General features: G+C 46.4%; 1 protein-coding gene across 2 annotated transcripts in view; it reads left to right on the top strand.

The window, feature by feature from the left end:
- The first annotated feature begins 15052 nt into the window (after positions 1-15052).
- The window catches only part of USP38 (ubiquitin specific peptidase 38), a 32263-nt gene continuing 30513 nt past the window's right edge, over positions 15053-16802 (top strand). The window contains exon 1 of one of the 2 annotated variants that reach the window (XM_062199559.1): positions 15053-16244. In XM_062199559.1, the coding sequence (XP_062055543.1) occupies positions 15563-16244 (682 nt within the window). In that variant the 5' untranslated portion in view covers positions 15053-15562. The remainder of the gene's footprint in view (positions 16245-16802) is intronic. The other variant, XM_062199558.1, reaches the window with a different exon arrangement.

Below are 16802 nucleotides of genomic sequence, written 5' to 3'. Positions count from 1 at the left end.
GGAGAGAGAGGGAGTGAGGGAAGGGGAGAGAGAGAGAGAAAGAGAGAGAGAGAGAGAGAGAGGTCTTCCATCTGCTGGTTCACTCCCCAGATTATTGCAACGGCCGGAGCTGTGCCGATCTGAAGCCAGAAGCCAGGAGCTTCTTTCAGGTCTCCCACATGGGTGCAGGAACATGAGGACTTGGACCATCTTCTACTGCTTTCCCAGGCCATGATGCTGCGGTTTGTGCCTGGGGCTCAAAGCAAGACAAGCTAGGAGGTGCAGTGGGAACTTCTTCTGTTGTCAAGTCTAGATTTTCTATGGACTGCTGCTGGTGCTAGCCCAAGAAGCTAAGGGGATCTCCTCTGGGTCACGTAGATTGAATACAGCTCTGAGGTTTTTGCCTAAAATTCACACAATTGCAGGATTCAGGGGGTCTGCTCTTTGCCCTGGATGTTGCCCAGAATATGGTTCTGGTTGCTTCTGCTAGCAGTGAAACAGAGATCAGCTTCTCTAAGTCTACAGAGGCATTTGAGTCTGGTGCTTTGAACAATGTGGCTTCCCTTTTTGTAGTCACTCACACAATGTCAGCTGCCATGGCTGGAGATGAAATCATTTGGGGACTGTGGAATTCTCCCTCAGTTAAAGCTTCCAGTGGAAGGTCAGATGGCAACTTCTTCCTCCCTTGACTTGGAAAGATGGCATTTCCAGCCAGCTGCTGGCTGCATAGATACAGACTTTGGGATGGTTGGTGTTACAGCTGGCCATGGAATGACTGCCCTCTTTCCTTACTATCCCATGGCAAATGAAGTCCCCTCACATCCCTTCTCACCTACTACAGACACTGCCTCAGCAATTCTTCCTTCTCCCTCTAGTACCAAAATTTTTTTCCTTTTAATTTTTTTAATCCAAGCATGCTTTTTAAGACAAAAAAAATTTTTTTGTTTGATCCTACTTCACTCTATCACCCACTTTTTCCTTTCCTTTGGCAAACCTCCTTGAAATTTTATAGTTGCTGTTACCAATTTCTTTGTAATTTTCTAAAAGATTTATGTGTTTACTTGAAAGAGAGAAAAAGAGAAACAGAGAAAGAGAATCTTACATTTGCTCCCCAAATGGCCTCAACAGCCAGATCCAGCCCAGGCCAAAGCCAAGAGCCAGGAGCTCTATCCTGGTCTCCTACATGGGTGGGAGCCATTATCCATTGCCTTCCCAGGTTCATTAGCAGGAAGCCGGATAGGAAGTGAAGCAGCTAGGACTTGAACTAGAGGATGCTGGCTTTACAGGCAGCAGCTTAACCCAAAGCAACAATAGTAGCCCCTATAATTTTCTCCTGATCACAGTATTGGGTTTAAAATTTATCATTGCATTCAAGTGTCCCTGTTTATGTTAAAGCTTTATCTTGTACTATTTAGCAATATGTACTGTAACTGTCTTCCTCACATGACTTGCAGGGTTCCACATCCTTGGTTTTCCTCTTACTTCACTGATAGCTTCTTCAGAACTTCTGTGGTTTCCTCCTTGCTCTGGTCTGACTGTATGTCTCCTCAAAGCTTGTATGTTGAAACCTAACCCCCAGGGTTATAGTATTAAGAGGTGGGGCCTTTGAGAGGTAACTAGGTCATAAGGGCAGAGTCCTCATAAATGGGGTTAATGCCCTTCTAAAAGACACAAAGGAACCTCTAGTGCCTTTCATGTGAGAATGTGGCTATAAGGCACCATCTTAGAAACTTAGTCCTCACCAGATGTCTAATCTGATGGTGCATTGACCTTAGACTTCCCAACCTCCAGAACTGTGAGAAATTAATTTGTTTATAAATTACCCAGCTTAAGGTATTTTGTTATAGTAGCCCCAATGGAGTAAGAGATTCCTCTCCCAACTATCTTATGTTGGAATTCCCAACTTAGAGCTATTTTTCTTTATACACTATTTCAGATATTGTTCTGGACATTCTCAGGGGAAGATGTCCTAAATTACTACCTCTTACTTTCATTTATCACTGCTCCTAGAATAAGCTCTTTCTAGACAAGAGTCGTAGGCTCAGTAACTCCAAGAATAGGAAACTAATACTCAGACAACATCTTGGTTTCTTTCAATGGCAGCCTTTCAAATGTGTGTGGTATAGTTTCTCATTGTGGTTTTAATTTGTGTCTCCTTCAATGACAGTGATGCTGAACATCTTTTCATATGCTTTGTATATCTTCTTTGGAGAAATGTATGTTCAAGGCCTTTTTGAATTGGGTTTTGTTATTGTTGGGCTGTAGGAATTCTTTGTATATTCTGTATAACCCCTATAAGATAGACACATAGCAAATGTTTTCCATACTGCAGGCTGTCTTTTCACACTTTTAGTAAAGGCATTGTTTACTACTGAGTGTTGAGACTTTACTAGAGATAGATGTCCTCTGTCAGACACGTGGTTTACAAACAGTTTCTCCCCATCTATAGCTTGTCTTTTTTTAAAAAAAAAAAAGATTTTATTTATTTATTTGAAAGGCGGAGTTACAGAGAGGCGGAGGTAGAGAGAAAGAGAAGTCTTCCATCAACTGGTTCACTCCCCAAATGGCACAACAGCTGGAGCTGGGTCAATCCGAAGCCAGAAGCCTAGAGCTTCTTCCCGGTCTTCCACTCGGAAGCAGGGGCCCAAGCACTTGCACCATCTTCTACTGCTTTCCCAGGCCATAGCTGAGAGCTAGATCAGAAGTGGAGCAGCCAGGACTTGAACTGGTGCCCACTAGGGCACTGCAGGTGGGGGCTTTAACTGCTGTGCCATAGCACAGGCCCCTATAACTTGTCTTTTTATCTTCTTAACAGGATTTTTCACTAAGGAAAGGTTTTGAAGATTGATTAAACTCAATTTATCCTTCTGCTTTGGGGCTCATGTCAAAGAATTCCAAGCCCTGGGTTTTCTCCTATGTCTCTTCCACAAGTTGTTAAGGTTTCATGTTTTATAGTTAAATCTATGGTCTACTGAGGTTTTTTTCCATTAGGTTTGAAGTTTATGTCAAGATTTGGTTTTTGCCTAGGGGATATCCAATTGTTCTGGCACAATTGGTAGAAAAAGACTATCAATTAGTTATAATTCTGTAGGTCTATTTCTGGGTACTCTAACCTGCTATACTGATATATGTCTATTCCTCTGCCAATACCTCTCTATCTTGATTACTGTGGTATATAAGTACTACATTTTGGTAGAATGATCTCTCCCATGTAATTCTTCCTTTTCAGCATTTTAGTTATTCCGATTTATTTTCCCTTCTATATGAATTTTCTAAAATAGTGTTGGCAGCATCTGAGAAAAACAAAATTTAAGAATGTGCTGGGATTTTAATAGGAAATGCACTAGGTCTGTGTATCAATTCGTGGATAATTAACATCTGTACTATGTTGAATCTTCCACCCCATGAAAATTGTCATGTAGATTTCCTTTGCTTTCTTTCAAGTTTTGTTGCTTTCAGCATGTGTCATGTACATGTTGTTAGATTTACACCTCAATAGTTTTGACTTTGGACCTCACTCTCTCAGAAGGGAGGGGTCCGTTTTGCGCAAAGCATAAATAAAGCCGCCTCTTGCATTTGCATCATCTGGTCTGAGGATTTTTGAGTCTGGGGTCGCGATCTAAAGGACCCAGCGGGGATTAGGGTCCTTCATTTGGAGGTCCCACCGAGATTTGACGACCCACGACTCAAGCCCTCAAAAGGCCAGCTGGAGGTAAGGCATCCCCCTCTCTGTGTAAGTGTCGTGACGTGTGTTTGTCTCGATTAGCGGCGCCTTCTGAGATTGTGCCTGTACAGGACCTGTATCTGTATCGGACCAGTGGGGGAGACAGACATGTCCTGAGATCCCTGGTCTTACCCTGGAGGACGCTCCAGCGGTGTTTTGGGGGGAAGGAGAGAGACTACGTCTTTCTCCTTCCCGGGGAGAGCCTAGCTATCGCGCCGCTCCCGTCTGAATATTTGAGTTTTCTGTTTTGTCGTGCCGTGATTGTACGTGTCGTGTCGTTTGTTCTGTGTGTGTCTGTGTTTTTATTTTTATCTTCCCTGACTTTTTCCTTTTGAGACTATGGGACAGAAATTAACCACCCCCTTAAGTTTGACTCTAGGACGTTGGAAGGAGGTGCAGGAACAGGCTTATAACTAGTCCGTGGAAGTGAGGAGGCGAAAGTGGGTGACACTGTGTTCCTCGGAGTGGCCTACTTTCAATGTAGGATGGCCTTCTAATGAGTCTTTTTCCCATAGTCTCATCCTGCAGGTGAAAGACCGAATCTGCAAACCTGGTCAAGAAGAACACCCGGATCAGGTCCCCTACGTTACAGTATGGGAGGACCTGATATCGGAGCCGCCCTCTTGGGCTTCTCCCTTCTTGCAGGACAAGAAGGACATAAATCGCCCCCCTCCTTCGGTTGTCCCGATGACTCCCGTCCCCACCCTGCGCCAGCACCGCCCCCTACCTTTCCTGCCGTCTCTACCTTGTATCCCTTACAGGAGCTGAGAGAACAGAAGCCTCGGAGCCCCCTCCCCCCCCGTGCTGCCGGACAGACCTCCTGATGCTGGACCCTCCTCCTCCCTATGGACGTCAAGCAGCGAGGCACCCGCCGTCAGACTCTACCACGGAGTCTGAGGAGGGAACAACTCCCACTCCCGCTGACCCATTCTCATCACCCCCAAGCAGCCAATTGCGGTTGCGTAGGAAAATAGGGGAGGGGGGGTGGTGGGGAATGGTCTTCCCAGGCTTTTCCCCTGAGGACAGTAGCTGGACAGATACAATATTGGCCGTTTTCCGCCTCTGACCTGTATAACTGGAAAACATATAACCTGTCTTTTTCACAGGATCCACAAGCCCTGACCGGACTCATAGAGTCTATTTTACTAACACAACAGCCTACCTGGGATAATTGCCAGCAGCTCTTGCAGACTTTACTAACCACTGAAGATAGGCATAGGGTTTATTTGGAAGCCCGTAAAAACGTGCCGGGAAACGACGGGCGACCCACGCAGCTTCCAAATGAGATAGATAAGGCTTTCCCCTTGACTAGGCCCGACTGGGACTTTAACACCGTGGCGGGAAGGGAAAGACTCAGACTCTACCGCCAGATTCTCCTGACCGGTTTGAGGGGAGCGGGGAGGCGCCCCACGAATCTGGCAAAAGGTTAGGGCCATTGTGCAGGAAAGCAAGGAAACCCCAGCAGGATTTTTAGAAAGACTGATGGGAGGGAACAGGATGTACACCCCCTTCGACCCTCTGGCCCCAGACCGGCAAGCCGAGGTCATCATGTCCTTTATTGGACAGTCGGCCCCTGACATCCGGGTGCGCCTTCAGAGGCTGGAGGGGCTTCAGGGGTATACATTGCCTGATTTAGTAAAGGAAACGCCCAAGGAAAGGGAAGACAGGCTAAGGCGGGAGCAGGATCGAAAGAAAAAAAAAAAAAAAACGGAGGGAAAAGCGTAGAGGGAAGGAACTGACTAGGATCCTGGCCACCGTAGTTTCTAAAGCAGAGCAAGGGAGGACCAGGTCAGGAAGAGACCCGGGAGACCGGCAAAGGCCCCGTCTTGACCGAGAACAATGCGCGCTGGGCAAAAGAGTGCCCGAAGAAACAAGCTCGTCTGAGATCCGTTCCTGTACTATCTCTGGAGAATGAAGACTAGGAAGGGGATCCAGTGGTGCACGACTGCCATCAAGTCCTTGCTGAAATCCACGGGACTCGAGCCGACCTGACCGACATTCCCCTGCCAAATGCGGACCAACCTGGTATACCGACGGGAGCAGCTTCCTGCAAGACAGCGAGAGAAGAGCCGGGGCAGCGGTGGTGGACGGCCGAACAAGGTCAGTAGTCTGGGCTTCTGCCCTGCCCCCCGGAACCTCCGCTCAGCGGGCAGAGCTGATCGCTCTGACCCAAGCACTCCGCGCAGCCAAGGGAAAGCGGGTGAACATCTACATGGACAGCAGGTACGCTTTTGCCACTGCCCATGTCCATGGGGAAATCTGTAAGCGAAGGGGGCTCCTGACCTCCACGGGAAAGGACATTAAAAACAAACAGGAAATTTTAAACCTCCTAGAGGCCCTGCACCTGCTGCGAGAACCTAGTATCATCCACTGCTTGGGCATCAGAAAGGAGGGGGTCCCGTGGAGGAGGGCAATCGGCTCGCAGACAAAGTGGCTAAAGAGGCAGCCTTGACTAGCCAACTATTGGCTGTAAAGGACTCTCCTAATGCAAGATGGACAAGGGTATTTCATCATTGGACTGGACACTCTCCTTCGACAAATTACTGAGGCCTGTGTACCCTGTGCTAAAGTAAACCCCAAGCACCTCAAACCCCCAGAGGGGGCCAGGATCAGAGGGGCACGACCTGGCGTAAACTGGGAGGTAGATTTTACAGAGATTTGCCCTGGCAGGTATGGAGTTAAATATCTTCTAGTATTTGTAGACACCTTCTCAAAATGGACAGAAGCCTTCCCAACCAAGAAAGAAACCGCGCTGATAGTAGTCAAGAAAATCCTAAAAGAAATATTCCCCCAATTTGGACTACCAAAGGTACTGGGGTCAGACAACGGGCCGGCTTTCGTCTCCCGGGTAAGTCAGATGGGGGCACAGGTGTTGGAAATAGAAAGTTGCATTGTGTTTATAGGGTAAGTCAGATGGTGGTACAGGTGTTGGGAATAGAGTAAAAGTTACATTGTGCTTATAGACCGCAGAGCTCGGGTCAGGTAGAAAGAATGAATAGAACTCTTAAGGAAACTTTAACAAAACTGGTCATGGAGACTGGCACTAGGGACTGAGTCGAATTGTTACCTATGGCGCTGTTCCCCCTCAGCCTTTGGCTTGATGCCCTATGAAATCCTGTATGAGGGGCCCCCACCCATTGCCGATCTGTTGGATCCCAGCATTGATTGCTATGCTACCTCCCCTGGCTTGCAGACGCGGCTACGCGCTTTGCAACTAGTCCAGGAGTATGTCTGGAAGCCACTAGCAGCAGTCTATCAGCCCCAGAACATGGGAACACCACACACCTTCCAGATCAGGGACCAGGTCTACGTGAGGAGACATCAGGTGAAAAGCCTCGAACCTCGCTGGAAAGGACCCTTCACCGTACTCTTAACAACTCCCACAGCGGTCAAGGTGGACGGCATAGCTGCCTGGGTGCACGCCGCACATGTCAAGAGGGCAACTCCAGAGTCCCCAACGGAGGATCAGACCCCGACGCAACCGGAAATGTGAAAATTGCAACGCACACAAACCCCTTAAAGATAAGACTCTTTTTAAAACTGTATAATACTTGAGACAACTGTAATAGTTTAATTAGGATCTGTTTTGCTGTTATTTGAGAGCCTTTACCCTTCCCTTCAATACCATCCCCTGGCTAAAGTTCATTCCAGAGGGGATACAGATTTGGATGTAATCTCTCTGCCCCAGGCATTGCAGAAAACTGCTGGCTCTGCTTACACCAGGGACCACCCCCCCTCCCTCTTGCTGTTTTCCTGCCGCTTAATGATACCCTTGGGTTTAATAGCTCTGTTAATTGCCCTCCCGTACAGCCTTTCCCTGTCCTTCCTGTTCCAATGACCTAAAAATGATTCCTTTAACATTAATATGGCCTATACCATTTTACCGGCAAATTGGACTGGTAGCTGTGCATATGCTATGCTTCTGCCCAATGTAGATATTATTAGTGGAGATACCCCTGTCCCGATTCCTTCCTTCGATTGTATTGCAGGAAGACAAAAACGAGCTGTACAACTCATTCCTATATTGGCTACATTGGGAATTTCTACAGCTATGGTTACAGGATCCGCAGGACTAGGAGTTGCGGTCCAAAGTTATAGAAATTTGTCCCAACAACTTATTAATAATGTACAATCCCTATCCTCCACCCTTCAGGACCTCCAAGATCAAATCGATTCCCTAGCGGAAGTGGTCTTACAAAACTGTAGGGGCTTAGACTTGCTTGCCACCAAACAAGGAGGTATTTGTTTGGCTTTGTAGGAAAAGTGCTGTTTTTATGCTAACAAGTCCGGCATAGTTCGCTATGATCTGGAGCGTGGAGCATCGCCGCCACCCTGCCATGGCTAAAAACCCCCTGTGGACAGGATTCAATGGACTGCTTCCTTACTTGCTACCACTTCTAGGCCCCATTGCTGGTTTGCTTGTTACACTATCTGTGGGTCCTTGTATTTTTAATAAGCTGATGTGGTTTGTTCATAAACGCCTTTCAACCGTTCAGGCTCAGAGCGCTAAAAACCGCGGAATCTAGCCTGTAAATTTTAGGATTAAAATTTGTACAAAAACAAAAAGGGGGGAATGAAGAACTTCTGAAAATTTACCTGCTAAAAAAACTAGGAAGTTTCAAGAAAGGTCAGTTAGTTTCTGGGAAACTGCAACTTAGCAGATAACAGGGAATAGCAGTTTGGAAACCCCCCTTGTGCAATGGTTAAGATAAGTAAAACTGATGTGTACTGAGATAAGCAGGAATGCCGTATACTAAGATAAGTGAAATTACTGTAAACAAAAATCCCCTTCCCCTTTGTATTCACTTGCTTAAGATAACTTTGTGGTTTTTGCCTTTAAATACTGCCTGTAACCCTTGTCCAGTACCTCACTCTCTCAGGAGGGAGGGGTCCGTTTTGTGCAAAACGTAAATAAAGCCGCCTCTTGCATTTGCAAAAAAAAAAAAAAAATAGTTTTGACTTTGAGTCTTTATCAATGATATTATATTTTTAGTTTGTGTTTCCATGTGTTTATTGCTAGTATAAAAAAATACAATTAATTTTTATCTATTTTCTTGACAGGCAGAGTTAGACAGTGAGAGAGTGAGAGAGAGAGAGAGAGAAAGGTCTTCCTTTTCCATTGGTTCACCCCACAAGTGGCCACTACAGTCGGCACGTTGCGGCCGGCGCACTGCCCCCATCCGAAGCCAGGAGCCAGGTGCTTCCTTCTGGTCTCCCATGCGGGTTCAGGGCCCAAGCACTTGGGCCATTCTCCACTGCTTTCCTGGGCCACAGCAGAGAGCTGGACTGGAAGAGGAGTAACCAGGACAGAATCCGGCGCCCCGACCAGGACTAGAACCCAGTGTGTCAGCGCCACAGGCAGAGGATTAACCTAGTGAGCCATGGTGCCGGCCATAATTTTTATCTATTATCTTGTATCCCAAGACCTTACTGAATTCTCTGATCAATTCTACAATTCTGTAGATTCCTTGTGATTTTTTAAATATGTTTTCCATTTCATTTTCAAAAAGTTCACTCATTCAAAAACTTTAGATTCTTTGCCTTGTGCCAGGTAGTATACAAACAGCTAGGTATGGAAATTATCAAAAAAATTTTCTTAACATCAGAAAGCTTCAATTCTAGAGGGCAGAAAAAGACTAATCAATTAAATAATAAATTATTAAGTAACAGTATTATACTAGAGTGGTAGACAGTCTGTAAGTGACTCCCTGAAGAGATTCCTGGGTAGACACTTAAATTTTAGGAGTCAGAAAACAAAGTTCAAGTACAAAAGCCCTAACACCTGAAAGAGTTCAACTTGAAGAACCATAACATGGCCAGTGTGACTCACATAGTAAGGAGGAGAGTGGTAAGAAAAGACACAACAGCAACTTTGTATAGGGCCTTAGTCAATAGTAATCATGTAGATTTTATTCTCAAATGAGAAGCACTGGAGGATTTAAAATAGGGTAGTGAGATCAGGCTGGTGTTCCTTATAAGTCATTAATAAAAAAAAAAACCTATATCAAAGGACTTGGTATATTTCTTTTTGGCTTTTCCTTCTGTTAAAATACAAAAATTGTATAGGAATAAAAACTGCAGTTTAAAGTCAGGGATTATTTGTAATGACATCAGATGATGATTTATTGATCACAGCTGTCTCTAAATATGTAAAGCATTTGCCTTTGATTCCATAAGGGTATATAAATTTCCTAAGGTAAGGAACCTAATAATAAAGCTGTTGCAGTTGGCCAGCTATAAGCCATATTTTGGATTTGCCCTTACTCTTTATTCATCATCATCTCACACACACACACACACAGAGAGAGAGAGAGAGAGAGAGAGAGAGAGAGAGCGCGAGGGAAACTATTTACCTAACAGCATGACAAAATTAAAAGTCTGGAGTCAGACTTGGGTATTTACTTAACTTCTCATGGCTTTGGTGCTTTATCTATAAAATGCGGCTACAACTACTTCCAAAAGTCTATTTTGAGAATTAAAGTATGAGAGGTCTTCAAGCAGCTCAAGGAAAATATGTATCAAGAAAACCTTATTGGGGCTGGTGCTGTGGTATAGCAAGTAAAGCCACCACCTGCAGTGCTGGCATCCTATATGGGCACTGATTCTAGTCCCCTGGTTCTAGTCCCTGCTGCTCCACTTCTGATACAGCTTTCTTCTATGGCCTGGGAAATCAGTGGAAGATGGCCCAAGTCCTTGGGCCCCTGCAACCATATGGGAGACCCAGAGGAAGCTCCTGGCTTCTGGCTTCAGATCATCACAGCTCGACCTTGCTGCCAATTGGAGTATGAAACAGTGGATGGAAGAGCTCGCTCTCCCTGTCTCTCCTTCTCTGTGACTCTGATTTTCAAACAAATAAATAAATCTTTAAAAAAGAATAGAAAACCTTATTTATAAATTTCAAGTTTTCTCTATATCAAAATAAACTCAAGGTAAGTTACATGTTTGACAGGATCTAATCTGAGACACTAAGACAGATAAAACATCAGTTTGAAAAGAACCCTTATCAGAACAACAGGAATTCTGCCAAAGCTGAAGCAAGAACAAACATCAAATTTATGGTGAAGCATGGATGGAACAACGGTGAAATCACTGATGCTTTAATAAAACTATATTAGGACAACAGCCTAAAGAAATAAGCAATTTAAAAAGGGATAACTGTTTTTAAGAAGGGATAAGATGATGTTGAAGATGAAGGCAGCTGGTTCATGGTGCACTAAGTTAATCCTCCACCTGCGGTGCTGGCATCCCATATGGCCGCTGGTTCTAGCCCCGGTTGCTCCTCTTCCAGTCCAGCTCTCTGCTGTGGCCCGGGAGGGCAGTGGAGGATGGCCCAAGTGCTTGGGCCCTGTACCCGCATGGGAGACCAGGAGGAAGCACCTGGCTCCTGGGTTCAGATCGGTGCAGCTCCAGCCGTTGCAGCCACTCAGGGAGTGAACCAATGGAAGGAAGACTCTCTCTCTCTCTCTCTAACTCTGCCTGTCAAATAAATAAAATCTTTAAAAAAAAAAAAAAAGATGACGGCAACAGTGGCAGATCATCCACATCAATTTTCAAGGAAAAAATTAATTTTGTTCACTCTCTAATTGAAGAGGACTTACAGCAGAAACAGTAGCTAAACCAAAGACATCTCAACTTATTCAGCTCATACAACTCTTTGAGAAACTAAAATGGAGCAAACCTTTCTGTTTTATCAGGGCCAAAACCACTGTACACAGATCAGCCGCTGACAAGAGCAGAGTTTTCGATGAAAATCCCATTTTATTTTCTTTCTTACTTGAGAGGCAGAGAGAAAAAGAAACACAGAAAGAAAAACAGGGAGACAGCTACCACAGATTGGTTCACTCACTAAACATTCTTAACAGCTGGGGCTGGTTCACTTTCTAAATATTCCCAACAGCTGGGGCTGGGGCAGAACAAATTCAGGAATGCAAATCCAATCCAGATCTCCCATCTGAATGGTAGGAACCTAGCCCTTTGAGCCATCACCATTACCTCTCAGGCTCTGCACCAATAAGAACCCAGAATCAGGAGCAAGAGCCAGAGATCCAATCCTAGGCATTCTGCCATGGGAGAGAAACATCCCAACAGGGATCCCAGCCAACAGGCCAAACGTCCACCCCTCAGTGGAAATTTTCAAGTGGGATAAAGATCGTGAAGCATTTCTTCAAAGAATCATAGCAGGACATGAAACATGGCTTTATCAGTGCAATTCTGGACACCAAAGAAAAGCAATAGCTGCCTAGAGCTGGAAGTAGTAGAAATGGTCAAAAGCAAAATGATCAAGATCAAAGGTTCTGGCTACTGTTTTTTGGAAATGCTCAAGGCATTTGCTTATTGATTCTTTGGGTAACCAAGAAATGATAACACCTGCTTGTTATGAGAGTGTTTTGAGAGTCAGCCAAAGCTTCAGTAGAAAAACACCTGGGAAATCCAAGCGTCCTTCTCCACAATACTCCTACTCAATTGTCTCATCAACCAAGGGCAATTTTCCAAGTTTCCATAGGAAAGCACCAGGCATCCACCTTACAATCCTGATTTGACCCTTCTGACTTTTGTTAGTAAACTCTGAAAACATTTAAAGGTTATCCATTTTTCTTCAGTTAATAATGTAAAAAAGACTGTATTGAAATGATTAAATTCTCAGGACCCTCAGTTCTTTAGGGACAAGCTATAACATAGCTTACAAAACTCTTACACTGAGATATAAAGTTTGCATTTTTGTTTCTTTTTCTTTCTACAGGCAGAGTGGACAGTGAGAGAGACAGAGAGAAAGGTCTTCCTTTTGTTGTTGGTTCACCCTCCAATGGCCACCGCGGCTGGCGCCCTGCGGCCGGCGCACCGCACTGATCCGAAGCCAGGAGCCAGGTGCTTCTCCTGGTCTCCTATGGGGTGCAGGGCCCAAGCACTTGGGCCATCCTCCACTACACTCCCGGGCCACAGCAGAGAGCTGGTCTGGAAGAGGGGCAACCGGGACAGAATCCGGCGCCCCAACCGGGACTAGAACCCGGTGTGCCGGCACCGCTAGGCAGAGGATTAGCCTATTGAGCCACGGCACCGGCCGTAACTTTATCTTTTAATTTCATTCTTCCATAAACGTTTTTAAATCCCCTAATATATTGCATCTCAGAGAATACAGAGGATATTCCTGTGTCTCTTCTATACCCATCATTTAGCTCCCATTCTCAAACCTAAGATATTTACAAAACCAATTAATTAGCGATTGCTGTCTTAGACTAAATCTATATACACGATCTTAAATCCAATAGCAATAGCACCCACTGACCCAAAGACTATTATGTGCTATAAAGTTGGCTACTTTGAATAAAAAGTGTATAACCATAAAAGAACATGTTATACATTTTTGTTTACCAATGGCAAAAATAAAACATGCTTTGAATTTTATTTCATGTATCAATCACTCAAGAAGTATTTTTAAAAAAAAGTCATCGGCCAGCACCGTGGCTCAATAGGCTAATCCTCCACCTTGTGGCGCCGGCACTTGGGGTTCTAGTCCCGGTCGGGGAGCTGGATTCAGTCCCGGTTGCCCCTCTTCCAGGCCAGCTCTCTGCTGTGGCCTGGGAGTGCAGTGGAGGATGGCCCAAGTGCTTGGGCCCTGCACCCCATGGGAGACCAGGAGAAGCACCTGGCTCCTGCCTTCAGATCAGCGCAGCGCGCCAGCCACGGTGGCCACTGGAGGGTGAACCAACGGCAAAGGAAGACCTTTCTCTCTGTCTCTCTCTGTCCACTCTGCCTGTCAAAAAAAAAAAAAAAAAAAAAGTCACGCTTTTGGAAGCATTTTTTTATGTTATCTTTTGTAAACAAGCCAACAATTAATTGCATTGTGTTCTTTTAGATATCTTATTCAACATTTAACTCCTTAAGAAACCCTAGTAGCAAAAAGACAGAAATGCTGTGGATAGTAGAAAGTAAATCTGTCAAGGGTTTAAACAATTTTTTTCCTATCAGCTTTGCAGTAATCATTTCACCACTGCTATGCAATAACTTTCGTTCATCTTCAACTGGTTCCCTAGCACAAAACCCAATCTTTTCCATTCCTCTTCAAACTTTGCCATCTTATTTTTTCTCCCAGTGTGGCACTATTCCTAATAAGACCAGACGATACCACCGGCCGGAGTTCGAGTCCTTCTTCAACTACACTTTCCATTCCTGTTCTCTGTCATAACTATCTCTTAGATCCATCAATTACCTCACTGTTTTTTAGCTCTAATCTCTTCCTACAAATCAGCTGGGTCTCCAGTTCTCCTTTACCCAAGTAGAATCTCCTCTAAAATGCTAATCCTAAAATTGCCCTAATCCATATGTTAAATATATAAGTGTAATTGTAACTCTTGGTAAAAAAAAAAAAAAAAACACTTTAACAAATTGAAAGAACTTACAATTTTGTTTATTTTTCTACTGGATATTTTAAATTAACTACTTCTTTAAAGTTTCGTCTGTATTACAGGCTATTCATGTCTATACTAGCCACGCCTGACAATTAGACAGTATTTTCCATTGTAAAAACCACTGATTTAAGTTCAAATTTTTGTTGTGCACCTTTGGGATTTAACTTGAAAGAGCTACACCTGTTCTTATTGTAAACCATCTTTAATATCAGAAAAGACATAAAATTTTGTGTACTTGCATCTGATTTTCTATTTTCACAGTACTCTTATAACACGGGCATCCATACGCTTTTATTCTCACCTCTTTTTTTTTAATTCTCCTCCCACTTTTCAAACAGCCTATAAATTTTCAATACGATACGAAAGCTCACTTCCGGAGCTATTTTCTAGAGGCCTGATGAAACAAACCTCTCCCCACACTGATCCTCGCCGCCAGTTCGGTCCTTACTTTAACAACTACCTCACAGGAGACAGGCAGCCGCAGTTAAGCCCTCGAAGGAGTCTGGACAGTGAACGACTTCTCGGAGTTTCCCTATCTCCCCAAACGCTCTCCTCAGGATTCCAGAGACGCTTAGTCCCAGAGTCTACCTAAGCAGCGCTTCCTCGAGCTTTCACAAGCAACCTGACTGGAACAACCTACAGAGATCAGCCGGTGGTCATCCGAGAGCCGCCGCCACCAACGCTGTGTGCGCACCGGGAAGACCGCCTGTGACTGGACACACGTTCTCCAGTGACGCGGGCGCTGCGGCCTGACGCGGCTGGAGGCGACCGCGCCTGCGTGCTGGCCAGGGGGCGGGGCGAGGAGGCGGTCCGAGCGCAGCCGGGAAGCAGCCTATGAGTTGCGGCGGCGGAGGGGTGGTGGGGAGGCAGGGAGGGCGGGAGGGGCGGAGAGCGGCGGAGGGGCGGGCCTTTCCAGTCGCCCCTGCGTCCCTCACTTCCTATTTGCTGCCCCTTCTGAATCCGGGTCAAGGGTCTTCGCCTCTCTCTGCACTCTGACTGCTCCCGGCACCCTCCGTGACAGCGCCTACTGACTCAGCCCGGGACCAGTGTCTTCTCTCGGCCTGCCGGAGCCTGGACGCAGATCGAGGAGGCGCGCTTCCTCCACCTACCGGCTCGCAGCCCCGGGCCCTGAGCGACCGCCGGGGGGCCGCACTGGCCCCTCCGCGCCGATGCTGAGCGAGACTGCGGGCCCGGGGCGGCGGCGGAGTTCGGGCCTCTGGCGCCTTAGGCCAGCCGTGGGTAGGGTCGGTTCCTAGGCGCCCCCGATTCGCCGCTCCTGCCTCGGCTTGGATGGATCCTCCTGCCCGATAAATGTGGCTGCTGAGGCGGCGGTGGCGGTGGCCAGTCCAGCTGCTGCTGCGCTCCCAGTTCGCCTCGGCCGCGGCCCTCTCCCGTCCTATCTTGGGGCTACCGCCGCCCGCTTCTTACCCCCCGGCCTTGTCCCGCGGTGACAATGGACAAGATCCTGGAGGGCCTGGTGAGTTCTTCGCACCCGCTGCCTGTGAAGAGGGTGATTGTGCGAAAGGTGGTGGAATCGGCGGAGCATTGGCTAGATGAAGCGCAGTGCGAGGCCATGTTTGACCTCACGACCCGGCTCATCTTGGAGGGCCAGGACCCGTTCCAGCGGCAGGTGGGGCACCAGGTGCTGGAGGCCTACGCACGATATCACCGGCCGGAGTTCGAGTCCTTCTTCAACAAGACGTTCGTCCTGGGCCTCCTCCAGCAGGGCTACCACTCGCTGGACCGGAAGGACGTAGCCATCCTGGACTACATTCACAACGGCCTGAAGCTGATCATGAGCTGCCCGTCGGTGCTGGACCTGTTCAGCCTGCTGCAGGTGGAGGTGTTGCGGATGGTCTGTGAGAGGCCGGAGCCGCCGCTCTGTGCCCGACTCAGTGACCTTTTGACCGACTTCGTGCAGTGCATCCCCAAAGGGAAATTGTCCATCACGTTCTGTCAGCAGCTGGTTCGAACGATAGGCCACTTCCAGTGCGTGTCCTGCCAGGAGAAAGAGCTGCGAGAATACGTCTCCCAGGTGACGAAAGTGAGTAACTTGCTGCAAAACATCTGGAAGGCTGAGCCCTCCACACTGCTGCCTTCCCTGCAAGAAATTTTTGCAAGCATTTCTTCCACAGGTAAGGGTCGGTGTATTTCAACAGACTGCCCCCTGGAAATTCAGTGGGTGTCTCTTCGCTCACACACACACACACACACATTGTGTTTCCTGCACACAATCTGAACCGGAAACCAGATCCTAATGCCCTCGTTCAAAATTTTATTCATATCCACTACCTTCTAAAGGATGTCACTTTGTACCCTAAAAGCAGGCAGCGTTCTTTAAAGGTTGAGAACATCCAGGCCTGAGGCCTTTGGCAGTACAGGTTGCCTAAGTACCCAGCCTCTCCTTAAGTTATGGAATGCTTTGAGGATGACAGTGACCCGAATGAGGCTTCTAGTCATTAGTGACTCATGGATAGCATAGTGTTTACCATGTTGTTATTGTAGGTGACCCTTTCATCTTGTCGTAATAAGTTTTTTCTATGTTTTTAATTCCCACATCTTAAAATTCTGGATCGTGCAGTTTGTTTAATTACTGGATTATCCAAGTTAACCATGCAGTTTTTAAATATTGGCATTTTTCTGTCTACAGTTTGAGAGAAGGGGTATGATAAAATGAGAGAAGGCACAGAATG

The sequence above is a fragment of the Lepus europaeus genome, chromosome 8 (genome assembly GCF_033115175.1).
Source record: "Lepus europaeus isolate LE1 chromosome 8, mLepTim1.pri, whole genome shotgun sequence".
Taxonomy (NCBI): domain Eukaryota; kingdom Metazoa; phylum Chordata; class Mammalia; order Lagomorpha; family Leporidae; genus Lepus; species Lepus europaeus.
Note: the sequence above shows the minus strand (reverse complement) of the source record. Positions and strands in the feature narration are given on the sequence as shown.